The sequence below is a fragment of the Hemiscyllium ocellatum genome, chromosome 24 (genome assembly GCF_020745735.1).
Source record: "Hemiscyllium ocellatum isolate sHemOce1 chromosome 24, sHemOce1.pat.X.cur, whole genome shotgun sequence".
Classification (NCBI taxonomy): domain Eukaryota; kingdom Metazoa; phylum Chordata; class Chondrichthyes; order Orectolobiformes; family Hemiscylliidae; genus Hemiscyllium; species Hemiscyllium ocellatum.
In genome coordinates this window covers 25,992,409-26,020,315 of record NC_083424.1, presented here as the reverse complement: position 1 = coordinate 26,020,315, position 27,907 = coordinate 25,992,409, and the positions used below count along the sequence as shown (strand labels likewise).

General features: G+C 40.0%; 1 protein-coding gene across 1 annotated transcript in view; it reads left to right on the top strand.

Moving 5' to 3' along the window:
* Positions 1-27,907, top strand: part of LOC132827320 (cytosolic arginine sensor for mTORC1 subunit 2-like) — a 55,858-nt gene that overhangs the window by 8,565 nt on the left and 19,386 nt on the right. Inside the window, exons 2-3 of the mRNA XM_060843965.1 lie at positions 4,486-4,556; positions 26,089-26,282. Of these exons, the coding sequence (XP_060699948.1) occupies positions 4,486-4,556; positions 26,089-26,282 (265 nt within the window). The remainder of the gene's footprint in view (positions 1-4,485; positions 4,557-26,088; positions 26,283-27,907) is intronic.

Genomic DNA, 27,907 nt, shown 5'->3' with positions numbered 1-27,907 from the left:
TTTGCAAAGGGACATGGTTTAAGTGAGTGGGCAAAGGTCTGGCAGATGGAATACAATGTTAATAAATGTCATCCATTTTAGTAGGAATAATAGTAAAAAGGACTACAACTTGAATGGTAAGAAATTGCAGCATACTGTTGTGCAGAGGGACCTGGATGTCCTTGTGCATGAATCACAGAAGGTGTTCTGCAGGTGAAACATTTAATTAAGAAGGCTGATGGAATCTTGTCCTTCATTGCCAAAGGGATTGAGTTTAAAAGCAAGGGGGTTATGTTGTAGTTGTATAGGGCGCTGGTGAGACCACACCTGAGTACTGTGTGCAATTTTAGTCTCTCTACTTGAGAAAGGATGTAAGGGTGGTAGAAGTGGTGCAGAGGACGTTCACTAGGTTGATTCCGGAGTTGAGGGGGTTGGCTTATGAGGAGAGATTAAGTAGACTGGGATTATATTCAATGGAATTTAGAATGAGGGGGAATCTTATAGAAACATTATAAAAATTATGAAGGCAATAGATAAGCGAGGATGTTCCCATTGGCGGGTGAAACTAGACAGGAGGACATGGCCTCAAAATTAGAGGGAGCAGATTTAAGACTGAATTAAGAAGGAACTTCTTCATCCAGAGAGTTGTGAATCTATGGAATTTCCTGCCCAGCGAGTGGTTGAGGCTTCCACAGTACATGTTTTTAAAGCTAAGATAATACTTTGAACAGGAAAGAAATTAAGGGTTATAGTGAGTGGGTGGGTAAGTGGAGCAGAAATCACAAAGATCAGCCATGATCTTATTGAATGGCGGAGTGGGCTTAAGGGGCCAGATGGCCTACTTTTACCTAGTTCTAATGTCAATTATTCAAATTTATATAGCACCTTTTAAACGTTGTAAAGACTCCCAAACCACTTCTCAAGAGTCTAATCAGGAACTTATCATCACCATTCCTAATGTCGTCTCCTTTTTACTTTTTATGTCAAAAAAACAAGGCCAAGAAGATACATTTTCATGGAGAGTGAATTGGAATGTTTTGAGGAGGGTATACTGGAGCCTACGGTCTCCGCAGTTGATGAGGCAAAAGAAGTGAAGCTTGCATAAGAAGCTGGAATTGGAAGAATGCAATAATCTTGGAAAGTTGGAAGTGGCTGCATAAGTATCTGAGAAACCTGGTATAGTTAAGGGAGGTGCAACACCATGGAGGAATTTGAATGTGAGGGTGTAAAATCACAATGTTTAGTATTTGGGAGTTGGAGAGACATACAGTATGGAAACAGACCCTTCGGTCCAACTCGTCCATTCTGACCAGATATCCTAAACTAATCTAGTCCCATTGCCAGCACTTGGCCTGTATCCCTCTAAACCCTTGCTATTCACATACCAATCCAAATGCTTTTTTAAATTGTGATTGTACCAGACTCCACCACTTCCTCTTGCAGCTCATTCCATACACTCACCATCCTCTGCATGAAAAAGCTGTGCCTTAGGTCTCTTATGGCTCTCCCCTCTCTTCCTGAACCTGTGCCCTTGAGTTCTGGACACCCCCACCCCAGGGAAAAGACCTTGCCCATTTATCCTATCCATGCCCCTCATGATTTTATAAACCTCTAAAGTCATCCCTCAGCCTCCAATGCTCCAGGGAAAACAGCCCCAGCCTGTTCAGCCTTCCCTATAGCTCAAATCCTTCAACCCTGGCAATATCTTGTAGATTTTTTTTTTGTGAACTTTTTCAAGTTTCACAACATTATTCTGATAGGAGGGAGACCAGAATTGCGCACACTATTCCAAAATTGGCTTAAGCAAAGTCCTGTACAGCTGCAACATGATGTCCTGACTCCTATATTCAGTGCTCTGTCCAATAAAGGCAGGCATACCAAACACCACCTTCACTATCCTATTTAGCTGTGACTCCACTTTGAAGGAGCTATGAACCTGCACTCCAAGGTCTCTTTGTTCAGCAACACTCCCCAGGACCTTACCATTAAGAGTGAGTCCTGCTAAGATTTGCCTTTTCAAGATGCAGTACCTCACGTTTTATCTAAATTAATCTCCATCTGCCACTCAGCCCATTGGCTCATCAGATCAAGATCCTGTTCTACTTGCAGGAAACCTCCTTTTGTCCTCATCAATCCTCTTTGTTACTTCAAAAATCTCAAACAAGTTCATGAGACATGATTTCCTCAGGGGCGGCACGGTGGCACAGTGGTTAGCACTGCTGCCTCACAGCACCAGAGACCCGGGTTCAATTCCTGACTCAGGCGACTGACTGTGTGGAGTTTGCACATTCTCCCCGTGTCTGCGTGGGTTTCCTCCGGGTGCTCCGGTTTCCTCCCACAGTCCAAAGATGTGCGGGTCAGGTGAATTGGCCATGCTAAATTGCCCGTAGTGTTAGGTAAGGGGTAAATGTAGGGGAATGGGTGGGTTTCGCTTCGGCGGGTCGGTGTGGACTTGTTGGGCCGAAGGGCCTGTTTCCACACTGTAAGTAATCTAATCTAATCAAAGCCATGCTGACTAACCCTAACCAGTCTTTGCCTTACCAAATGCAAGTAAATCCTGTCCCTTAGGATTCCCTCCAACAACTGGCCGCCCACCACCAATGTCCGGCTCACTGGTCTGTTGTTTCCTGGCTTGTCCTTGCCACCTTTCTTTAAATAATAGCACCACATTAGCCAACCTCCAGTCTTCTGGCACCTCACCTGTGACTATCGATGAAACAAATATCTCAGCAAGGGGCCCAGCAATCGCTTCCCACAGAGTAGTAGGGTACACCTGATGGGGATTTATCGACTTTTGTGTTTTAAGACGTCCAGCACCACCTCTGTAATATTTGCCAAGATGTCACCATCTATTTCCCTACATTCTATATCTTCCATGTCCTTCTCCTCAGTAAACGCTGCCGCAAGATGTTCATTTATAATCTCCCCCAACTTCTGCGGTTCCACACATAGGCTGTCTTGCTGATATTTGAGGGGCCCTATTTTCTCCCTAGTTACCTTTTTTGTCCTTTTTTAAATATATTTATAAAATCCCTTTTGGATTCTCCTTGCGTCCTATTTGCCAAAGTTATCTCCTGTCCCCTTTTTGCCCTCCTGATTTCCCTCTTAAGTATTCTCCTACTGTCTTTTATACTCTTCTAAGGATTCACTCTATCTCTCCTGTCAATACCTGACATAACCTTCCTTCTTTTTCTTAACCAACCCCTCAATTTCTCTAGTCCTCTCCAGCATTCCTTACATCTTGCCTTTCAATGGACACTCATTGTAAGTTAGTGAGAACAGGAAAAATGAATGAATGACTGACTGGTTCATCACAAGTTGTGATATATGCAGAAGAGTTTGGATGTGCTCAAACCTTTGAAGGGTGGAGGTTGGTTTAGTGGCCAGCAGAGCTTAGAATACTGCATCTGAATTTTACAAAAGCATGCATGAAAGTTTCAGCAGATAGGTTGAGGATTGTGTTGCAGAGATTGAATATTAGATTTGTCACTTTTTTTATAAAGGATAATATTACCTATTTAAGCCAAAAGTTTTTTGTTTATGCAAGTACCCTGATAGTAGAACTAATAAAACATTCGCTGTAGTGCAATCTTATGTCTGATCTTTTACATCAGTTTACAGATTTTAGTTTATAAGGCTACAGTCAAAGGTGACTTTTTTGCAGCTAGCTTAAGAAATGTTGTGATAGGTTCTGAACTGGGCTAATTTCACATAGAAACAAACATTTGGCAAGAATAGTATAAATTTGTGCTGCACCAATCTTAAGAATTTCTTTAAGTTCAATTGTGTGTTCATAGTTTTGTTACTGACATGCACCTGCTACATTTTCACTGGTCTTTTTGTGCAGGCTTCAGAATTATTGCCCAGTTGAGGGATGAGAGCAAGTGTTTTTTAATGTGGTTTCTTGTCAAACTCTCTAAGAATAATATGACAATAATATTGTGATTGACCAATGATGATGGGGATTATTATACACATGAGCTCACATTAGAACTCTAATCTAGATTAGATTACTTAGTGTGAAAATAGGCCCTTCGGCCCAACAAGTCCATACCGACCCGCCAAAGCGCAACCCACCCAGACCCATTCCCCTACATTTACCGCTTCACTTAACACTGGGGGCAATTTAGCATGGTCAATTCACCTAACCTGCACATTTTTGGACTGTGGGAGGAAACCAGAGCAAACCCAGGGAGACACTGGGAGAATTGAACCCGGGTCTCTGACGCTGTGAGGCAGCAGTGCTAACCACTGCCACTGTGCTGCCCTGCTGGTGTATTTTACAGAATGGTAATGTTTCTGTATGAGAGACACAAACTCATTAAAATAAAACACTGACTGAAATGGTTTCCTACTGTCTAAGTATTCTTGGTACTGATTGAATTGAAAATTGAAATGAACATCATTGACCATGCGTTTTTTTCCTCTTCATTTCAGCTGGGATGTATCCTGAACTGTGTAGCTTACATTGCATTGTACTAATGTTCCTATCTTTTGCTTCAACAGGTGTAAGTTTTTCAGCCTGACCGAAATGCCCGATGACTACACATTAGTGTTAGATGAGGAGGGATTTAAAGGTACCTTAACCTCAAAAATATGCACCTCTCTTTCTGAAATGTTTATCTTCAGTTCACTACCTCAATTGAAATGCTATACCATTCCTGTAGTAGAGTTTCCTACTGATGGTATAACAGTTTAAATACTAAATAATGGTGAATTTCATTTTTTTTGAGGAATTTTTTTTTAAGTTTAGTTCCTCGGCATGACCTTAATATCCTGAATACCTGTTTAATTTTCCCATGGTGGTCCACATTATGTGCTGTCCTATGTCCTGTTTTAACTCCTTTGTGAGCATATTTTAAATAGGTGGCCAAATGTTTCCATGGTAGTCAGTCTCTGAATGAAACAAATTTTAAATTGGCTTATCTCCTTAGTACAGTGCCAAGGATTCTTTTAATGCTTGTTTTGAAATGTATTGACTGTTCTTTGCGATGTCCAATATGATTGTTAATTTCAAAGACCCCTGTTGGCATTGAAATGAATGATCAATGAAACTACGCTTTGAGGTTGGTTAAGGACCATTCGAGTATAATCCACTCCCACTTCTTCAGAGTGCAGTGGGATCTTCATGTTTCTAGAACGATCAGAAGAGGTTTCTGTGCCATCTTGTAAGAAAGATGGCACTCAAACAATGAAGCAGTCTGCAGTAATGTACTGAATTGTTCGCTGGTTGATGTACTTGAGTCCTAAAATTAGACGTAAACCTATATACTTTCTACTGAGGTGTGGGTGATACCACTGAACTAAACCGAAACTGTGTATAATGTAGATTTCTACAACATGCTGCTTGTACTTAAGTCTCTGAAGCATCATTTTATTCAAGTATTTTAACATACTGATGGGTTTCTAAGGGAATTCCCTATCAGAGATCCAACTTGAGCTTGATGGTTTAAATGTCTTTGATTATATGCCCTGGTGATTCTGAGAGTCTGATGTGTTAATTGTTAGAGATTGAATATAAAAATAGAGAGCAGGGTATTGGTGAGGCAGTGTCTGGTGAATTGTGTATAGTTTTGGTTCTTTGTATTTATGAAATGGTATGCTCCAATACCAATATATCCTAAGACACTTGCTAGGTTAATTACTGGAATAAAAAGGTTAACTTATCAAGAATGGTTAGTTTTTTTTTTATTGCTTAGAGTCTCGAAGAATGAGGATTCTGAGTGGGCTTGAGAGTAAATGTTGAGAAGATGCTTCCACTAGTGGGGGAGTTTTGAACTGGGGACATAGTAACAGAATATGATGACATTTGTTTAAAGCTGATTCATGAGAGAATTTCATCTCTGCGGATAGTGAGTGTCTAGAATTCTCTATTCTATAGAGTTGTGGAGATTGGTAACCAAATTAAAGAGAAACTCCATTTTAAAGAGAAAATTTTGGAGTATGGAGGAGTTGAGGACTTTTCAGGATGGCAGGGCAGACTTTAGGAGCTGAATGTCCTACTCTTTCTATTTCTTATGTTCCTATTCCAGCAGACTTGCAATATTAGAACGGTAGTCTCCTGGGAATTGATTGTGACTTCAAGTCTCCCTTTTTGATTTTAGACTAACTTAATAAATCAAATGGCAACTCAACTGAGGGAAAATGTTAAACCTGATGAAATACTGCCAGCAATCCCTGAAGTCATCTTATTTAATTGCTCATAGTGCCATCAATACTGGTGACTTGAATTTACCACTCCTGACTTTAATGAAAATTTGTAACAAGTTGTCGCGGAATGGGAACATGTTGGAGAGAGTGCAATCTGAGAGGCATGTGAGCATATCCACATTTAGAAAATGTGTCCTGCATACTCCCTTTTCTCCCATATCTGAACAGATGTCTCATGTTCAGCAATTTGGGAAATTCTGCACTAGCTGTTACTGTGATTAATTTTAAAAATCCTGAAATCTGCAGCACTCTGTCAGAGAGGTCTGTACAAGAAGTCTGAAGATGTCATTTTCGTTGAAAAATCACTGAGCAGTGTAAAGGCTGAACCAGGAAGTATCAGTGACAGTGTCAAGCGCACAATGGAAATTAAAGGTGGAATTCAATTAAGAAATTAAAAAAAAAAGTTACCTCAAACTGTAATTTAATTTCTGAAAGAGATCCCTACTTGTAAAAGTTGGTTGTTTTGGTGCTGGAAAGGTTTTAATAATAAGATTTCAAAACTGAGCTTATAGAAAAAAATTGTAAATTTGAAAGAGAGTCTTTTAACTATTCTTGTCAAGAGTGGTGAGTAGCCATTACTTAATGATCCTGACTTTTGTTGCATTGCATGCATTTGAATCCAGATACTCGGCAAGATACCAGTATAGTGAAGCTTGTGAGAGTGCTAGGCAACTGACAAAGTGCCTTTCTGATTTGCGTTGCCAGAAGTTAGCTTAATTCTCAATAAAAGTGAGAACTAGGGCCTTGCCATTAATTTTACCACACAATTCAGGCTCCCGTCATTCTGTTGCATGCAATTACTTTTTTTCGGTCCATGTGAACTATTTTCATTCTGTTCATGATGTAGGGCGATTCGAAAGTTGACTGTAGCATTGATTCTTCTTAAAAATACAATTCACTGTGTGAATGATTCCAGATGAAGTCCAATAACTGGTTAAAAAACCCCCTTGCTGAATGATTTATCAGGAAAATTTGAGTAGAGATTTGTTGTCAGGTGGCTGAGATTCTGATCTCTTAAACTGTCAGTTAGGATAGTGCAAATGTTATTGATAATCCTTAGAGTGAATAGTAATTTCTTTGTACAGTCTCATCATACTGAGGCACTCACTTTATTAACTAGAGACATTTTGGTGGAGTCCAATGAGTCACATGGGAATCTGCCTGAGGTGCCTGTGCTGCAACTTTGTCAAGTCCAAATGCAATGATTAGTCCAATTACTTCAACCTGTTGGTTCTTTGTTGGATTACAATGAAAAAGTTTACTCTCACAGCTGTTTCTTCCATATGCTTTTTGTTGTGTAATTTGTTTGCAAGTTTCTTGTAGATTTTCATGTAGACTTCTTTAAAGATGTGTTAAGTTACGGAGACAATGACTAATGATAATGTCACTAGGCCTGTCATTCAGATGACCAGACCAGTGCCCTTTGATACAGTTTCAAATCTTACCACAGCAGCTGGTAAAGTCTGGAATTGCAAGTTAGTCTCTCTAATGATGACAATAAAACTTTGTTGCAAAAAAACCCCACCTGATTCAATAATTTCCACTTTGGAAATCTGCCATCCTTACCTGGTCTGGCCTACCTGTGACTCCAGAGCCCCAATGGTATGGCTGGTTCTTAACTGCTCTCTAAATTGGCCTAACAAGCTCCTCATTCAAGGGCAATTTGAGATGGACGACAACAACAGTCAAACAAATTGACCCAGTTCCCTGGAATGTTGACACTTGTAGTGCAGTTTACTTGCAGATTACATGCAGCATTCTATTCCTTATGTTTGAAACCTATTGAAATAACATTAAAACCTGCAGGTTTTAAATCTAAACTTTCAATGATATAAACATTCTGCTTCATTTCCAGGGAAGCTTGTCCTTTGAAAATAATGGATCATTTTGTCACATTATGATACATCCGGGTTATAACAACACTGTCTTGTATTGCATAAGAGTTTATTCTAGATTAAAATATTATGTGCTTCCAAACATTCTAGTCTGTCAACCATTGTTGTGTTAAAAAAACAAGGTTAGGGGTCAAATGGAATCAAGCTGTGTTGAGGATGTGGAGAGAGGAGTTATGATAATGTGGTATTTGGAAAAGCAACTTGGTCATCAAGCTTGTTTTGAAGGAGGTCCGAGAGCAACCTGAAGAGAATTTCTGGTCTTATGGTCAAGACAGCTGGAGGCACAGTTAGCACTGTCAGGGCAAAGAGGATCGGGGATGCCAAGAGCACAGTGTAATAAAGACTGTACTTAAGTCAAGGTTTTCAGTCTGGTCAGTTTCAGAAGGAACAAATGTCTAGTAGCAGTGCTGATTTTTGAGAGCTTGTTCTGCACTGATTTTGTTAACCCAACGCCAATATCTTGGATACCTGAAACACTGACTGTTGGCAAGAAATACAGTTCACCTCTATTCCCATGGCATCCAAGAAGGATTGGATGGCTATGACTGTACACTCATAACCTCCACCTTCCCTCAATTCTCAGGTGCAGTCTATCTGACTCTGGTGACTCATCAACCCTATGTATAGCCAAGCTTATTTTACTTGTAAACATAACGAATACTTCATAAATTTTTAGTCCTACAATTTCTCAACTGCTTTCTGTAATGACTTTGACTATATCTTTGGCCAAGAACCTCTGCCTTCTGCTTCCAAGAATGTAGTCTTTCTGGCCCCCAGTCAGCCCCAGCCATCTCCTTTCCACCCTTTCATTTACATATGTATAAAACATTTCGATTTTCTGTTTATCTGTCATTCTCTTATACTCTTTTTTTTTTTTTGCCTCGCTTGTATCCCTTTCCCGTTCCATTTGTATTCCTCTGTTCCCCTTCCAGATTCTATTGTTTCTTCTTTCTGTGGACAGTGGATATCACTGGCAAAGCAAACAGTTCTTGCCCCTTCCTATGAACCTTGTTGGGCTGCTGGACCTTCATAGAGGACAGTTAAGATTCAACCACTCCACTGTAGGTTGCAATCACATGTAGATCAAACCAAATAAGAATGGTAGTATTATTCCCTAAAGGACAAAAGTGAACCAGATGGATCCTCACGCAGTTGGTGATATTAGGTTTAAAGGAAACTGGATTTCAGTTCCAGATATTTAAAAATTAAATACCACCAGTTACCATGATTGGATATGCATCTATCCCCTTGGAATACTAGCTTGAGCCTCTGGATTACTAGATCAGTGTCATTGCTACTTTGCCAGTGTCTCACTAGTTCATAGCTCATAGCTCTGATTTCCCAACAAATCTGCCCTTTTAATAGCTCTTCCATCAGTTAATGACCTATTGCATCATCTCAGGAGTGTAATATTACCTTTTTATTATTGTTTAACTTTAACCAAATAGGTACTGTCCAAGATCCCCTTAAGTCATTCTATCCTGCAGGAGTGAAATATTTCAGTACTCTCCTTTTTGTTTCTTTCCTTTGCTATTTTTGCTGAACTCTTGTAGCCAGGAGTATTTACTTCACAGTCCTGTATGTTATAGAGGCAAAAGTGAGGACTGCAGATGTTGGAGATTAGAGAGTGTGGTGCTGGAAAAGCACAGCAGGTCAGGCCAGGAAGGGCTTTTGCCTGAAACATCAATTTCCCCTCCTCTTCAGATGCTGCCTGACCTGCTGTGCTTTTCCAGCACCACACTCTCGCCCCTGTATGTTATAAAGCCATGTTTCCTGTTGCCAGACATTTGTACTGCTCTTTGTTAGATAAGGTTGGTGAGCATTTCGCCAATCTGTGCACTTGCATGCCTCTGCTATAAATTTAATTTGGGATCATTGCACTTCTTAGTCTGATCTCTCAATACTTTCCTGTGTTTTGTTTTAAAACTTACTGTCTATTAGTATTACTATTAATGTTTTCACTATACTTGTCAATCTGAGCTTTTTGTGCACCTCAATTTTCCTTTTGTAATGCTTTATTCTGCTTCTCCTATCTTGCTGAGTTAGATTTAATTTTCCCAATAAATCTGCCAATGTGGTTATCCATTCCATGGGGCTGAAGAAGCCTGCCGTGCATCTGTTTGTCAGACTGGCTAAAGTTTACAGCACTAAGTTTAGACATTTTACCATCTGATCAATAGTCTTCACTTTTCTTAGATATTACTTGGCCCTGATATTACTTGGTGTGTACTGTCATTGCACTGCTCTGCTACTCAACATCCTAACTCCTATAGGGATTTGATTGTTATCTCACTGCAATAGCCACCACCTTTTATCCTTTCTAGTCGCTCTGCTGTTCTGTCCCTGAACCTCTTCAGGCTTTCTGACCTTGTTAAAGAATGAAATTACTTACTGCTTACTTTCCTTCTGAACTCCTCCTGTGTACTCCAATGATGTCAATGCTTATAGAATTACAGAAGTGCTCTGCTGTAGAAAGAGGCCATTCAGCCAACCAAGTCTGCACTGCTCTCCAGCTGACCATCATGACACTGCCATTCTCCTGCCTTTCCCATACCCTTGCAGGTTGTTGCTACTTAAATAATCATTATTTAATACCCTCCTTTTTGAAGGTCTCAAATGAACTTGCCTCCTCCACATTTGCAGGCAGTACAACTCCGACCTGAACCACTCGTGTGAATCTCTTTTTGTTTCTCCTTGGTGCTTCCTTTGCAAATCACCTTTAGTTTTGTGTGCTATCTTGTTCCCACTGAAAAGGATCAGTCTCTCTTATCTATTGTGTTCATCCCTCTTGTGACTTTCAATAAAGGTTTCTCCACAGCTGAACTTGAAACTGACAGGTCTGTAATTGCTGACCTTTATCCTTGCAACCTTTTTGAACAAGGGCATAAAATTTGCAGTCTGCGTTTTTCAGGTATTTCCTGAGTCTAGGGAAGGCTGAAAGATTATGGTGAGTGCCCTTGCAATTTCCATCCCCACCCTCCGTATCCTTGGATGCATCTTACCTAGTCCCAGTGCCTTATCAAGTTTAATTTTCAAAACTCTAACCAATAGTCCCTGCTTCTCCATTTTCAACCTTTCCAGTAACCATCTTCATCTGACACCATGACCTGGATAACTCTACCTCCTTGATAAAGACAGATGCAAAGTATTCAAATAAGACTACAGCCATGTCCACTGCCTTGAAATGTAAGTTATCTTTTGGTTGTGAATCAGTCCTACTCCTTTTTAATGTTCTCTTAATATGTATATACTTAAAGGATTTGGGAATTCCTCTGTTGGCCTCAGCCTTTTCTCAATCTTCTTGGCTTCCCTAAATGCACTTTCTTCTCTCCTCCAAATCTTCTGCATTCCTCTTGGTTCTCAGTTGTGTTTTCTACCTGACACCTGTTCTAAGTTCATCCAGAGTGTGCTGTGAATGACTTCTCCTCCTTCCTTTTTCCCTTCAGAAGGTAGCCCATTTTTCAGTTAATTTCTTTTCTGCCGAAATTTCATTTGTCTAGCCTGCCCAACTCGTTCTTGCCCGACACTACCCTGGACCCGTTGGGCTATTTAGCATGGCCAGTCCACCTAATCTGCATATCTTTGGACTGTGGGAGGAAACTGGAGCACCTAGTGGAAGACACAGGGCGAATGTGCAAACTCCACACAGTCACCAGAGGTTGAAATCGAACCTGGGTTCCACGCCGTTTTTTCATCTCTACATCAGCCACCAAATTCTGAGTTCACAAAATCTGTGGAAATCTGTATAGCCAGAAAAGAATAACCTCTTAAAACTAATAATTTGAAGAAAAATAACTTTGATTTCCAAGCTATGATTATTGTACCCAAGATGAGTTTTGCATTTGGTTAAAGTTAAAAATCAGAATTACATCGATTTTAAAATGGTTAGCTTTTTTCTTTTTGTCTAGCAAGGTAAACTGATGTTTATGACTAGTTTTAAAGCTATAGTTTAACTTTGTAAATAGGCCAGCTTTCTTTGTGACCTATAATATTAGAAAATTTGTGAAAGTGTTAAATACTTGCTTATTAGCTGTGTACAGAAACTTAGTTTTGCAATGAAGGCAAGGTTAACTGGCTTTAGCAGCCTGTGTTTTTGTGAAGGTTTAGCCAGTAAGGCAAGACGTTTTGGTATTGATGCAACACAATTTTATAGAACAGTATCTGAGAATGTAGAACTGGAACAACTTGTGATTGATAAACAAAACTGCAATGTTGGTCACTGTTGCAGATGAGTGATTTTTATTCCAAGGATTTCTTTTTTTTTAAAAAACTGGTTCATGGTATGTGGGTATCACAGGCAAGCTCAGGATTTATCACCCACCTCTCACCGTGAGCAGACGGTGATGGTGAGCTGCAGTCAGTATGTTATGGATAATCCCTCATTGCTGTAAATCTAGTGAGTTCCATGTTGTTGATGCAAGTCATGGTGGCGTAGAACTTTGAGATATGGTGGACAATGTTGGCTCTGTACTCCATGCTGCCCTTGCTCTTATAGGGTTTGATGTCACACTTTGGCATGTATTTCCCCAATTTGCTAAAGTGCTGACGGTGACCAAGAGATCATTATTTGACCACAAAGTCACTACGAACAAATGGTGTCTAATTGCCAATCTGCTCATGCTTGGTGTAAAACGGTGACAGGAATTGGTTACTTCTAATAATAGACAATGTATGCAGAAGGCATGGAACAATGAACTGTGACTTTTCTATCAGATAGCTTGCTTCTAATTCAGTGCTGGGTCTGAGTTCTATTTTCATTTCTTAAAGTGGGAACTTGCACTGTACTCGTAGATTTTTCCTCCAGGTCATGAGCAACATTTTTTAATAAATTAAAAACAAAATATTACCGATGCTGGAAATCTGAAATAAAAATCTTTATTTTTTAAGGGTTGGCAACTGGCATAAGGTTTTTTTATTGAAGAGGGGACAATTTACTTGAGTATTGCGACAAATACAAAACTATATAAAGAAACCCACTAATTATATAAATACCTCATAACTAACAACTAACTAATAAATTATGTCGATAATAATAATACAGCTCAGTGGAACAAAGTAATAGCCCTCAACCATTGAAAGCATAAATTTATACATATTAATGTGTGGCTTAATAATTGACATCAGGAAATCAAACATGATCCACAAATGTTAAAGTTTTATCTCGAATTCTTGCCAGATAATTACCCATACACCGTCTGTTACTGTTTTGTTCCTAATATTTTCATGTGTCCAAGGTTTCCAATGTTTGTTCATTTGAGAAGTGCATGATGTCCTGAAATGAGCAGATGCCATTGGAGGTTGGTTCACAGTAGTGCATACCGGAGGTCATTGGTTTCAGCTTACGCAGAAAACAAAAGACAGCTAATTTGTGGAATGTGATCCTAAAAGCTTGTTGTTGGACATAGTGAATCCTGTACCATGAAAAGGAATTTAAATTATTCAGTTGCCATTTGAGGCAACGGCCTTGATGATGGTCATTTTTCCCTGTAGTCTTTCTTTGGCTTTTGGTATCTTAGCTTTTTCACCTTTTTTTGAGTTCTGAATGTATGCTCTAAGAATGGCTCCTTCATATTACAATCTTGTTTCTTTTAAAAAATGGTTATGCTTGCTACAACAGTGTAAACTTTTGCATTTCCTTCTGACTTTAATTGGTACGGAGAGATTATTAATTGGGGGTAGACAGTGTCCTAGTAGTAATGTCATTGTACTAGTAATAAAATGCTCTAAGGAAATGTATTCAGTTCCTCCCATGGAAGCTGGTGGAATTTAAGTTGAGTGAATAAATCTGGAATTGAAAATCAGTCTTGGCAATGATGACCAAGAAACTATCTTCAATTATCATAGTGATCAGACAGGGGGTGGTGGTTTAAATGTAATTTTAGGGAAGGAAGTCCTGTCTTTTCCAAATCCACAAACCGTATCTGAAATAACGTGGCAAACCACTCTGTTAAAGGGCAATACGAGATGGTCAGCAAATGCTGGCCTTAACAATGGTGCTCACATCCCATGAAATAATTTTTTAAAAATCGGTGTTTGGTGCAGCATACTCTTTGTTTTCATGTGAAAGTCTTCCCAATTTGTATGCTAGTCATTGTTGCAGAGAACAGACGTGTTATTGACTTTCAAAAAATTTCACTCCCTTTCTGTATTTTTGATTATTTTCCTGCTTTTCTTTTTGGTGTTTTACACCATTACCCTGCTTAGTCTGAAAGATAAATAGGTCAATAGAGGAGGGGATTGAATGTGTGAAGTTGTGTATGATTACGTTAAAAGTATTAATCCATTTTAAAACAAAATCTCCATTTAACACTTAAGGTTGTCATTCCTCAAGCACCTGAATCATTGCTAATTGGGCATGCTTCTCAGAATTGCTAGGAATATAATCTGTGCTGTTTTGACATCCCTCATTCTGCAGAGACAGTAGCTAATAAGAATAGTGTGTTATCCCTCTGCCAGCTTTGTGATACTACACAAAAGTGATTTGTTTGGGTTTCACTGCTCATGTCATTTCATTGTCTCTAAGCAGTGTTTGGCAAGTCCTTCACATTAAAGGAAATCTACATCACTGACGCACAGGACAGAGTGACTTTAGTTATTGAGAAATGGCATTTTGCCAGAAAATTTTATAAAAGGTTTCTTTTGGAAACAGCTGGCAGATTTCACCAATTTTGTAAATCTTGAGAGTTTGAGGGAATATTTAACACTTTAAGTAACAGTTGGTGCTGGTGAGTTCCTTTTGTTCTCACTGTGGCAAAATAAGTTTTGGTGTTGAATGAAGTCTTCATTTTGGACAAGAGAATTGTGACTTGGAATAGATAAGGGGCATTTTACTAAATCTGAACTTTGAACATTTTTTCTCCATGAAAAATGCTTTGGATTTTCGCTTTTTAACTTTTATGAAACTATGTTAAATGTTTTGGAGCCATTGAATTGCTGAGCAAGTTGTTTTTCAATCCCTGCATGTCATTGCAGTTTGGTTTTCATTGTTCATTTTGTGCTTGGAAGATGACCAGAAGGAGCGCTGAACCTGAATTCCTAATGTCATTTAAATGCTTATTGCTGCCAGAGATTTTGGCTTGGAGAAGCCCTCAGGATGAAGAAATAGAAATTCTCTTGTTTTAGAGGCAGCTAAGTTTAAGATAACCTAGTCGAGTACAGTGGCATTTTGTGAAGATCAATATGTGCAATGCTTCATTTCAAATGATTTGAGTTTACTGTTTACCAAGAGGAGAAATGTAACAAAATGCATCGCATTGAATTTCTGTAATTAATGCAGTCTCGTCAAGTGCCAGCAGTGTGCTTGAGCTAATCTAGTTTTATGCAGCCATGTGAATATGATGAGCTGTGCTTCATGTTGGAGGGTGGCGGAGGAGAGAGACATCAGAGATTCTGGCCCTGTTCCAGAAATTAATTACTTTTGACACGTTTCCCACAATTTTCTGGCATCATAACATTCCAATTTAATTTTAAACCAGTGTTGATTAGGATCTATTGCAGAGATGTTAGATATAGTAATAAAATAGTTCCAGAGAGTTAAAGCTGTAAGGTTTTCAAACTTAAGGACATCCAAAGAATTGGAGTCTCCCAATTTTCATATGTGTGTAAAACCTGAAAATTACCACATTTTAGAATGCAAAACATTTGTTTTTGAAAGGTAAGAAATATAAAATGACAATGTTTCTGTAAATGTAGGAATGGTAGATGTTTAAATTTTATGCTTTATATGATCGCATGTGTGTGTGATGTGAATTTTGAGTTGATAGTCTATAAAATGTTAGTTAAAATTTTCTCCCTTGGAACTTATTTGTTTGTATTCAAGCACCTTCAGCACTTTTTTGGGGTTACAGAAAAGATTTACAAGGATGTAGCAGAGATTGGAGGGTTTAAGCTAAAAGGAGAGACTGAATAGGCCGGTGCTTTTCCCCAGAGCATCAGAGACTGATGGGTAATGATTTTATAAACCTTTTTTTTATAAATGTGTGGGTAGGGTAAACAGCCAAGGTCTCTTCCCCCAAGGTAGGGGAGTCCAAAACTAGAGGACATAAGTTTAAGGATGGGAGAGATTTAAAGGGGACGTTGCAGACGGTAGTGTGTGTATGGAATGAGCTGTTAGAGGAATTGTTGGAGGCACGTACAACACAACATTTAAAAAGCATCTGAATTGGTACGTAAATAGGATGGATTTAGAGGGTTGTGGGCCAAATGCTGGCAAATGGGATTGGGATCTCTGGTTGGCATGGATGAATTGGATCGAAAAGTCTAATTCTGTGCTCTACTATTGTCTGGCTCTGGCTCTGACCCTTCCCCTGCCCTGCCCTCACCTTGATACCACTTTTTTTTTCTTCGGGAACAAACCGAACCAAAAGCAAGTGTTTTTAGCGCTTTTATGATTAGTCTTGCTGCTGTGGGGCAACGCACTATGTGCTACCCACTGAGTTAACAGATGTGTCCATTTTTAATTCTACTGTATGACTTGCAATGTTTTTTTCCCACCAATTAATGCGGTATTGCTTTTAATGTTAGTAACTTATTTTTGTAAGTGGAAAGAGTACAGAGTGCTGCATCTGTTTTATATCGTAGTTCAAATTGTGTTGATTTTCCAGGTGAACAGTGTCTGAAATAATCAAACCTAGGCTTTAGTATTGACTACTGTGTGAACCTATGGTTCACTTGAAAATTGTGGTTTTCATGAATGCAAACACAACTGCAAGTGAGCACTTCGTGCAATCAGTTGCAATAGGGCTGCGACCAAGTGGCCCAACAATTAAGTTTGTAATAACCCACTCCACTGCCCACCTGTATGCCTGCCCAAATCCTATCCTGTCACTTCCAGCAATGAGGGTGGTGCAATAATGGCCAATCATAGGCACCAGAATGCCACTTTGGCCTGGAACATTTTGTTCCAATGCTAATGAAGTCCTGGTCTCTAATTCTGGAAACCTTGTTGCCACCTTGGCTGTAGGGCAACTGGCATCCTACACCTGGTAGCTGCCTGAAACTCAGTAACGCCCATCCCATTATCCCCATCCAAAAAGATGGCTGAGTGATGGCACTCTCCTCTCTGAAGTCCGAATGTTGTGGTTTCTAGATTTTCAACACCGATCTCTGGAGTGGTACTGAAAGCAGATTTGCTTTTATTGGAGATTCTGTCTGTCTGATGAGATAGGCAGTGTCTTGTTTTCCTGTCTTTTCAAGTGACGTGGAAGAACCCTGGCATTGTTTGATCAAAAGCAAGGCATCTGGCACTGATTTCTCAAGCTTGTATCTAAAAATACATCACTTGTGTACTTCAGTGCTTTTTTGCTGAGAGCATATTGGCTGGCACATTTTGTTCCATCAATGACTGCACTACAATAGTACTTTGTTACCTGGAGAGCGCTTTAGGACATCTTGAGGCATTGAAAGGTGCTGTAGGTAACTCTTGGTTCTGAAGTTCCAAAAACAAGGCATTTCTTGTTGAAATTTAATGTAATCCTCAGTGCAGCCTCTATATGCCACTTAATGTTTGTTTCCTCCTTTTGTCTCTCCCAATCCAATTATTTTTTTCTTTTCTGATTTGAGCGTTATGAACTACTTGCATAAAGCTTCAGTCAGATTGGTTTGCTTAAACCAGCTTATTGGCAAGCTCAAAATATCATGTCACATACAATCATGGAATGGCTGCAGCACATAAGACTGTGTGTGTGTCCTTCACGCCTGTGGTAAATATCTGCAAGAGCAAGTCCCATTCATTTGGTCGTTTCCATGTCACCATGAACATTAGTTCTCTACAAATAATTTAGTTTGCTTTTTTATGGAAGGCCTCTGTGTTAAATTGTCCCCACCACGTTCCTCGGGCAGTGCAACTATTAGCTGCATTTAAAAAAATGTTTTCCTTTGTATCACCACTTCGTTTGTTTTTCGCCTTCTTCATCAATGTCCGCTGGTTCTCGATTATTTATTCCAGTTGGGCAGATATTTCACACAGTTGAAAATGTGTTGCTGGTTAAAGCACAGCAGGTCAGGCAGCATCCAAGGAAATAGGATGCTGCCTGACCTGCTGTGCTTTAACCAGCAACACCTTTTCAACTGTGATCTCCAGCATCTGCAGACCTCACTTTTTACCCGAAGATATTTCACACAGACCTGGAACCATTCCTGTGAATTTTATCTGCATCTATTCAATGCTTTCACATCCTCCTTAGCTTTTTGTGCACAGTCCCTGAAGTAGGATTTGAACTTTGAACATGGCAACTGCAGATGTGATACTGCTGCCAACAGAGCCACAGCTGACACACTATGTATTTTGTATTTAAGACAAATCCCAACTTACTTCTTCTACACAAATACTTGCACACCTTTTAAAATGGCAAGTAAGTTTTGAGTTTACATGAGCACGGAGAGCTCTCTATTAAAACTCCAGTAAATGCATTTAGATGGATAGTATTTCCTGTCTTTATCCTTGTTTGCTTTACGACCAAATGCAAAGCCAGGATTTACCAGGCAAGTGAAGGAGTCAGAAGATCATGGTCCTTCAAGACAAAAATCATAATCTTGAGTTCTTTTGTGTGCACTCTTTGAAGAAAAGTTTTGAAAGGCCTTATCTTATTGCGTGCTGCATGTTCTTCTGCCCTAGTGGCAATGTGCACAGTGCAATAAATTATGCCCATCTTATCATTGCAATCAACTGGATTTACAATGTAAAGATAAAATCCGCTCGACAATAGCAGTATGTGTGGAATAAATCAGTGAGTTATCTAATGCTTATTACTTTAGGTTATAGATTGCTAAGAGATGGAGTGAATTGCTGTTGTTTAATTTTCTTCTGGATATTTACACCTTGGCATTTTTAAGCTTTTTTGTAACATTTTTTAGAAGCTGTAGATTATCACAATACATTGTGTATGCACTCTCTCTAGCTCCACCAAGCATTTTTTCTGCCCATCCAGATAAGATCAATAAATCAGTTGATGGGGTATGGCTGAGAAGGAGGATTGTTTATTATGTTTCAGATTTTGTAATGTCAATAAAAAGGTTGCCTTCAGTGCTTATTTGAACATGAATCTTTCCCTATCTTTTTGGTACTCGCCTGCCCTTGTGGCTTTATTTTTGAGATTATTGCTTTGGAATAGAAATCAGCAGCTTCATTGCTGTAGACTTCTGCCACCTGGAGCCTGTCTGAAACTTGTCACACTCCTACACTATCACTAGTGACACTGATATTAAGTGGATTGAGGAGACAGCCATCTTCCAGGGATAAGTTGGATTTGAATCTAGTGTCAGATTTAAAATGAGATGGTGTTACTCTCTGCAACACACACACTTCTTTATGATTTTTGAGTAAATTTTTTTAAACCAACTCCAATATAGCTCACTCTACACCTCCCTAAGCACCCCAACTCCAAATTAATTATATTGAGTTCTGTGTTTAGGATTTCGCTGTTAACATTGGAGCATGGGAATAGGCCATTCAGCCAATAGTGCCTCCCCTGCCATTTTAGCTAGTGGCTGATCATTATCTTAATGCCACTTTACCACATTATTGTCATGTCTCTTAATAGCATTGGTCTCCAGAAATTTCTTGCTTTTTCTGACTTGAATCTACTTGATCCATTGCCCTTTAGAGGGTGGTGAATCTTTGGCATTCTCATCAGTCGCGAATGGTACTTTTTCCCTGTCCGGAGACTATGTACCTTGGTTCTGAAGTCACCAGCGAGGGAAATATCCCACCTGTCTCCACAAGCCACATCGTGTAAGAATTTTAAGTTTCAATGTAATGACCTCTCCTCTTTTTGGCCCAGTATTCCCTGAAGTTTCAATTTCCTCAGTCTCTCTTTTGTAAGGAAAGAACTGGAAAAGTTGATTTGAGGGCAGCTCTTTTGAAGGTAAATCCACATCTGACCTGTAGGAGTTTTTTTTTAAAAGGCCAGTTGATCAGAGTTCAGGGCCAGCACGATGAGCATAAAAAAAGATAAGGAAGGTAAGGTTTGGGAACCTTGGATGATGAGAGATGTACTTTTTAGTTGAAAAGACAAAGCAAGCATATATCTGGCTTAGGAAACAGAAATCAAAGCCCTTGAGTATAAAGGAAGCCGAAAAGAACATGAAAGAGAAATTAGGGTTAGTAGGGGCCATGAAATATCATTGAGTGAGTAGGATTTAAGAAGAATCCTAAGGCATTTTTATATGTGTAAAGAGCAAGAGGGTAACAAGGGATAGGGTAGGATCACTCGCTGACAAAGGAGGGAATTTATAGGTTGAGACCAGAAGAAGTGGGTGAGGTCCTTGATGAGTATTTTAGTGGGATCCACCAAGGGAAAGACATGGATGATAAGATTAGAGAGGGGTTTGTTGATGCTCTAAGGCATGTCAATATTAAGGAGGAGGAGGAGGAATTTGGTGTCTTCAGAAACATTTAAGATAAACCACTCCCCCACGGCCTGATGGAATCTATCCCAGGAAACTGAAGATGGCAAGGGAGAAGATTATTGAGGCCTTGACAGAGATCTTTGTTTCCTGTTTAGCCACAGACAAGGTCCCTGAAGACTGCAGAATAGTTAATGTTGTTCCTTTTTGTTCAAGAAGGGTAACACTGATTAATCCAGGAAATTGTAAAGTACATCAGTGCTGGGAAATTAATGAATAAGACTCTTGAGACAGGATTTATTTTGTATTTTGGAGAAGAATGGACCTGTCAGGGATGCTCAGCATCCCTGCTGTCAATTGTACAGTATTTACACAAATTTAAGAGGTTTAACTTGCTGAGAGTTCCTGGTATTAATACTTTAAAGGGACTCTGACTGTTACTTTACTTTCCATCATAATTTGAAATAAAAATGAACAACTTTTATTTTCAACAAAGCTTATTTTTAACACCTTTTTATCTTGTGCTTGCTGATTTTTATCCAGAATATTACTTGCCGAATGGACATGGCAGTTGCATTGCTTAGTGTAGGTGACATTGCGTTGGTGGGAGCATGACCTGGCATTGGAGCTTGAGGCGATCTTTAGAACTTGTCTTTCAAAATGTTGCCTTGTGTAGACTAAGGCTTGTGATGTCTGAGGTACCATGAACCACAGCTCTTTAAAAGGCTTACCTGACTCCATGAAAATTGCAGAGGACTGTTTGTCTTTGCCATGGAACTGGCCAGGTTGGGAGCGCAGGGTGTGGTCTCATGACTTGAAGCATTCCATGTCCTCTCAAAATACTCCTGAGAATTGGGACTAAGCTGCCAGTTTAGTTTTAAAGGCCTCCTAAGTCATCCTGACTTGATCCAGACCTAAATCCTTGTATCGAAACTGTCTATGTTGGGTCCTAGACTGGCAATGCCTTTTTTTTAATTTTTGTTTTGTGCTTTCAAATCCATCTTTAATGGCACCCCTTCACAATAACCCTATACAAAATGTATGCTGTTTTAATAATCGTATGTATGTAAAGCGATGCTATGCCAAAGGAGCCTCGGCCTGAAATTTTGTTTGTTCAGTTTCTCTTTTAGTCACAAGTAGGGGTGACATGAAGTCAGGAATGGGTGGAGTGCTCATCCTGACTCTTTTGTTTTCCTGTTGATTTTAGAATCATCATTTTTTTTTTTGACCTAAGACTGGGCACAGTCTGGGTTTGAAGGATTATGATGGAGGGGTGGGTAGGGTGTGTCCCCTATGGGCACGGGGAAGAGTCTTCCATTCAAGGTTTTATAGTTGATTTTATTTGGTAGTAATTGTTTTATAGTTATGATAGAGTAGTTTCTGTATGTATAGATTTTTGATTCTATGGGTCTTTATTTACTTATGCTCGGCGCTTTGTAAGCAGTGTTCTCCCTCCGAAGGGTTCAAGGGTGTCTGAAAGGAGATATAGCTAAGTGTCTTATTAAATGGTGCACCTGGAATATTAAGGGAAGTCATTCACTTTTTTAAAAGGAAAAAAGGTGCTTTCTTTCCTTAAGAGGAAATGGTTGATATCTCTTTGTTGCAGGAAACCCATCTTGATGATGGGAAACACCTGAAATTACAACAGGGGGATTATGACCAGGTATTCTTTTCATCCTTTACTACTAAAAGTAGGGGAGTGGCGGTACTTATCCAGAAAAATCTTCTGTTCATATTATTAGAGCAGGTGAAAGATGAACAGGGACGGTTTATGATACTTAAAGCCCTGATACATGGGGAGGAAGATGGCATTTTAAATGTCTATTGTCCTCGAGCGCATCCGCTCAAATTTTTGATTAGTGCTTTCTCTAAATTGAGTGAGTGCTTTTGGAACACGACACGTTATTATCGGGGGGGGATTTTAATTGTTGTTGGATCTGACAGTGGACAGGATGCCTCGTGGGGCCCCCAACTATTTCTTTGCAGGCCAAGCAGGTGGCTGTTTTGAATTCAATACTGACACAAAACGCAAAGAAAGAACTTCCTTTTGTGAGACAGAGGCTGTTTGAATATGGGGATAGGCCAGGGAAGTATTTAGTGTACTTGACTAGGAAAAAGCGTGCTCCCCAATCCATTACTGCAATCGGAGACAGCGCCAGGGTCCTTGCGTACTATGCTAAAAAGACTAATGAGGCTTTTGGAGTTTTTGCTCTGAATTGTATTGGTCTGAAGGTTGCAAAGACAGGAAGGCTAAAATGAAGACTTTTTTTAAGAACCTGGACCTCCCCAGGGGTAACCTTGGAACAGGCCTCTCTCCTTAATGCCCCTTGACCGTTCAGGAAATACAGGGGGCAGCTAGGCAACTTCAGAGTGGGAAAGCGCCTGGTCCTGATGAGTTCCAGGTGAGTTTTATAAGGAGTTTATAGGGATTCTGTCAGGGCCGATGTTGGAGATTTAAATCACTCCTATATGCATGAATGCCCACCACCTCCTTTGAGAGAAGCTAATATTTCCTTCCCTTCTTAGGAAGGGAAAGGTTCTGTGGATTGTGCCTCATACAGGCCCATCTCTGTATTAAATTCAGACTTCAAGATTCTGTCCAAGATCCTGGTGCTGAGACTGGAAAGGGTGTTGCCCCATATTATTAAAGAGGACCAGACAGGCTTTATAAGGGGCCGTAGGTCCTCTAATAATATTAAAACGTTGCTGAATGTGATCCAAGCATGTCAGCAACGATCAATTCAAGGGTTGGTGATTTCCTTAGATGCAAAGAAAGCATTTGACCGAGTGGAATGGCTGTTTTTTTTTGTCTTAGAACAGTTTGGGTTGGGTGGAGTCTTTGCTAGGTGGGTGGAGGTTTTATATCGCCACCCTATGGCCGTGGTCATCACCAACTGGGTGAAGTCTGGGAATTTTAGGATTGGTAGGGGTAGTTGGCAAGGCTGCCCCCTCTCACCGTTGTTGTTTACTTTGGTGATTGAGCCGCTGGCAGAGGCCATTTGTCAGAACGTCCACATAACTGCTCCGGAAGTGGGATTGAGGGCACACAAGATTACACTGTACGTGGATGATGTCCTCCTTCTGTTTTTAATCAAACTCGATGGCCTCTGTACGCCATTTGATGCAATGTATCAATTCATTTGGAGCTATTTCAGGATATAAGGTTAACTTTGCAAAATTGGAGGTTATGCCTTTGGGGAACCTTAAGGATATGTCAGAAGTTGAAGGTGGCCCTAAGTTCCCTTTTTAAGTGGTCACCGACAGGGTTCTGGTACCTAGGCATTTTCATTACCCCCAGGTTTGATCTGTTATTTTGGACTAACTTTGCTCACTTGCTCAACAATATTAAGCGAGGTCTCCAGAGATGGGAGGCTCTTCCAATTTCATGGCTAGGCCGAATATCTCATTAAGATGAATGGTCTTCCTTGTTTGCTTTATCCCATGCGTACGCTCCCTATAATGTTTCCCAGGTCAACGCTGCGGAAGCTTATAGGGTGGTTTGGTTCCTTTGTCTGGCATCGTGGGCAGCCCCTCATCAAACTTACTAAATTGCAGTTGCCTCAAGGAGGGGGAGGGGTTGATTTCCCAGACATCAGGAGCTATCAATTGAGTTCCCTGCTATCCTTTTGTCTGCGATTGGGTAGGTAACGATCCAAACTCCATATGGATATTGAGGCCCTCAAGCAAAGTGCCCTCTTAATTAACCTGTTGTTCATGGATAAGATGAGGACAGTTATGGACCACTACCAGAACTCTATTGTCATTATTATAGTCAAGGCATGGAGGGCGGTGGGTCAGAGTGAGGGTAGTTTATCGAAAACTTTGCCATTTACACCTATAGTTGGCATGCCAGGGATGACGGACTCAGGGTTCAAACTATGGGCAGCGAGAGGAGACTTGTTTGAGGGGGAGGTTATGATGTCTTTTGAGCAACTGAGCTGCAAATACTGATTACCCAGCAGAGATCCTTTCTGTTTTTTTTTATCAAGTTAGGGATTTCATCCAGAAGAAGACTATGCTTGTCACTAAGCCCTATAAGCCGATACAGAGGTTGTTGCTACGCTCTACAAGCACCCTTTCAGTTAGTGCTCTCTTGCCTGCTGGGTGGCAGGCCTGGCAGGATATTAACTGGTTGAGAGGTCTGGGAGCAAGAGCTAGGAGTGGAGATCTCTTCTAGAACATGGGAGAATACTCGAAAGATCTCTATTTGTAATAGGACATGCGTTACGCAGTTAAAAGTTCTGCACAGGGCTCGTCCGGCGAAGTTTAAAAAAGGGGCATCTTCAGTGTGCCCCAAATGTAAAATAAGTGCAGGTACTGTTACTCATTGCTTCTGGACATGCTGCAGGCTCTGTTTACTAGAGCGCTGTGGTGGGAGAGATAGGGAGGGTATTGAGGACTGTAGTCAAAGTAGACCCGCTATCTCTCCTCTTAGGTCTACCAAATTTACCATCTTTAAACGGGCATTTAATATGAACTATTTAATATTCTTGCATACTGTGCACAGAAGAATATTCTGAACTGGGTGTCTGCGAACCCACTGGGCTTGCTGGGATGTCAGAAATTATGGACCACACTCCCTTGGACTTTTTACAAACCTGGTGCACTGCACAACAGACATGGCGGCCCTACCTGAGTTATTTGGAAACCGATTTGTCAGTTGCCTTAACTAGGGTGTTTGGTTAATCAGGATGGTTAGATTTGTCAGGTCCTGGGCCCTGGAGGGGGGTCTCCTGAGTTAATACAGGTATATATGCTCCCGTTCCTCTGTTTGGGAGCTTTGTGTCGAGCATAGCTGTTCTGTACTGTTTTTTTTTCTGTTTGCTGTTTTTTGGTATTGCTTTGCACAGTGTTAGGGTTTGTTTTGTATTAGAGGGTAGGTCAATAGTTAGGAGACAATAGTTGTATTGTTTTTTGTTTTTTTTTATTATACTGATGTTTGTTATTGATTTGTATTTTTCAATTTTATGTTTGTAAAGTTGAAAAAAATTTGCTAATAAATATATTTACAAAAAAAATTCTCCTTTTTAAAACGTACTCCTTTGAACCAGACTTGTAGTGTACTATCCTATTATCACCATATGTGGCAAATTGTCTCAGCTAAGTTTCTTGTGCAATGTCTTAAGATGTTTTACTACATCGAAGGCTTTCGAGAAATATAAATTGTTGGGTCTTCAGCTGGTCATGGAAGTATTTAGAATTTCTCACGGCTGTTTATTTTATTTCCTGTTGCCTTTTCTGAGTTATCATTTTTAAAAATCCTTTTGATCTCCATATCTATCTTTTTATTAAAATCATTGGCAATTGTGGAATTTTTCTACAGTCTGGTTTCCTTTGGAAAAGAATCACCACCTTTTTTTATTGAGAATTTAGTTCTCAGATTTTACTTGTGGTTTCCTACTTCCCTTGGATTTGAATTTGTATATGACGTGTAGAAGGAAAAGTGCTCATTGTTGATTGACATGGTTTGGAGATGCCGGTGTTGGGCTGGGGTGTACAAAGTTTAAAAATCTCACAACACCAGGTTATAGTCCAACAGGTTTATTTGGAAGCACTATTCTATATATGTTCTGATTACACAATGTGGAACTCTTTTGAGCTGGTCGGTTTTGGAAGCCTAAAAATCTCTCTTCTCTTTCCTCCTCTCCCTTGGTTTCAGAATTGCCTCAGACGGACTATCTACAAGTGGCCGATGCAACATGGTTGGCCCTGAATGTTGTGTCCAATGGCCATTCGTCAACCAGTTCTCAGACAATTGGAGTGACAAAGATAGCAAAATCAGTGATTGCTCCCCTAGCCCAACATAATGTTTCTGTATTCCTATTGTCAACCTACCAGACTGACTTCATACTGGTGAGCACAATATCTGTCTTTCTCAACATTTTTTTTCCATGTGAAAACTCTTACAGCAGGTGGTACTGAATAACAACATAATATTGAGGGAATGTCTGCTTGCGGACATGTTAGTTTATTTGGAGTGCAAGTGTTTCTCTCTGGTGTACAGTGTCATGGTCGTGTAGTACACACAATACCAGTGTTATCTAACTTGATGCCTTGGGTTTAATAGCTTTCATGATCTGTACCTGCTTTATCGTTAAAGCGTGCCCTTTTAGAAATTGCTGTAAAGTTTCTTATTATCGAGGATAATGATCTAGTCAGCCAACATGATATTAGTGTAAATTGATTCAGGGGTGATGCTGTCTCAGGCATACGTTTGCAAAAATTATCTTGAATGTTGATGTGAAAATAGGCATCAAATTATTCAATGAAAGTAGAATTCGCCTAAATGTACTGGTATTTGATTAAGACTGACCAGAAAGATACTCCCACACTTTATGACATTAACAGATTCATAAAATAATCTAAAATTTGGTTTTTAACATGGTCCTTTTTAAAGAGGTAGTTTTATTTTGTTTGTAGCTTCAATTAGGCAATTGGTGAGTATCAGGCTGGCTCAGTAGTTAGCACTGCTGCCTCCAGATGCCAGGGACCTGGCTTCGATACTAGCTTTGTGCAACTGTCTGTGTGAAGTTTGTACATTTTTCTCCCAGTGTCTGCATGGGTTTCCTCCCACAGTCCAAAGATATGCAGGTTAGGGGGATTGGCCATGCTAAATTGCCCATAGTGTCTAGGGATTTGAAGGCTAGGTTGATGATCCATGTGAAATGCAGGGTCACAGGGATATGGTAGGGATGGTATGCTCTTTCGATGGGATAGTGTGAACTTGATGGGCTGAATGGCTTGCTTCCACACTGTAGGGATTCTGAAATATTAAGTAATGCTATAAATTTGAATATGGTTCTGTTGTGAATTGTATACATATAATTATTGTATATTTGATCTAAGAGTACATTTTCCCTCCTTGTAAAAGACCGACCTGTGAAATTGAAGGGAGGTCAAGCAAGTGGTCAGGCCTAGAATGCCAAATTTGGCTGGACCATCTTGAGATTTCTAAGGCATCGAAAAAATACTCCATTTACATGCTGCAACGTAGGGGAAAAAATGCATGCTTCTCAAATTGTGTTAATCATTTGCTTGGTGTTTATTCTTGGGAATTCATCCCTTTTCAAAATTATATATGTGGTGTTGGCACCAAGCATTTTTGGGTCTGTTTATAAATAAGCATGCAGAACTGATCAGGAATAAAAGCCAGCCCACTGCATTACAGTGGGTTTTGACCTTTGTACACTGACTCACATCTTAAGCTTGGTCCCTTGATGCAATGATTAAGTTAGATTATGTACTTGTTGCCATTTGGACCAACAAGTCCACACCGACCCTCTGAAGAGGAACCCACGCAAACCCACTTCCCTCTGACTAAAGCACCTAACACTGTGGGCAACTTAGTATGGCCAATTCACCTAACTGCACATCTTTGGACTGTGGGAGGAAACCGGAGCACCCAGCAGAATTCCACGCAGATACTGGGAGAATGTGCACACTCCATACAGACAGTCGCCCTGGGTCCCTGTTGCTGT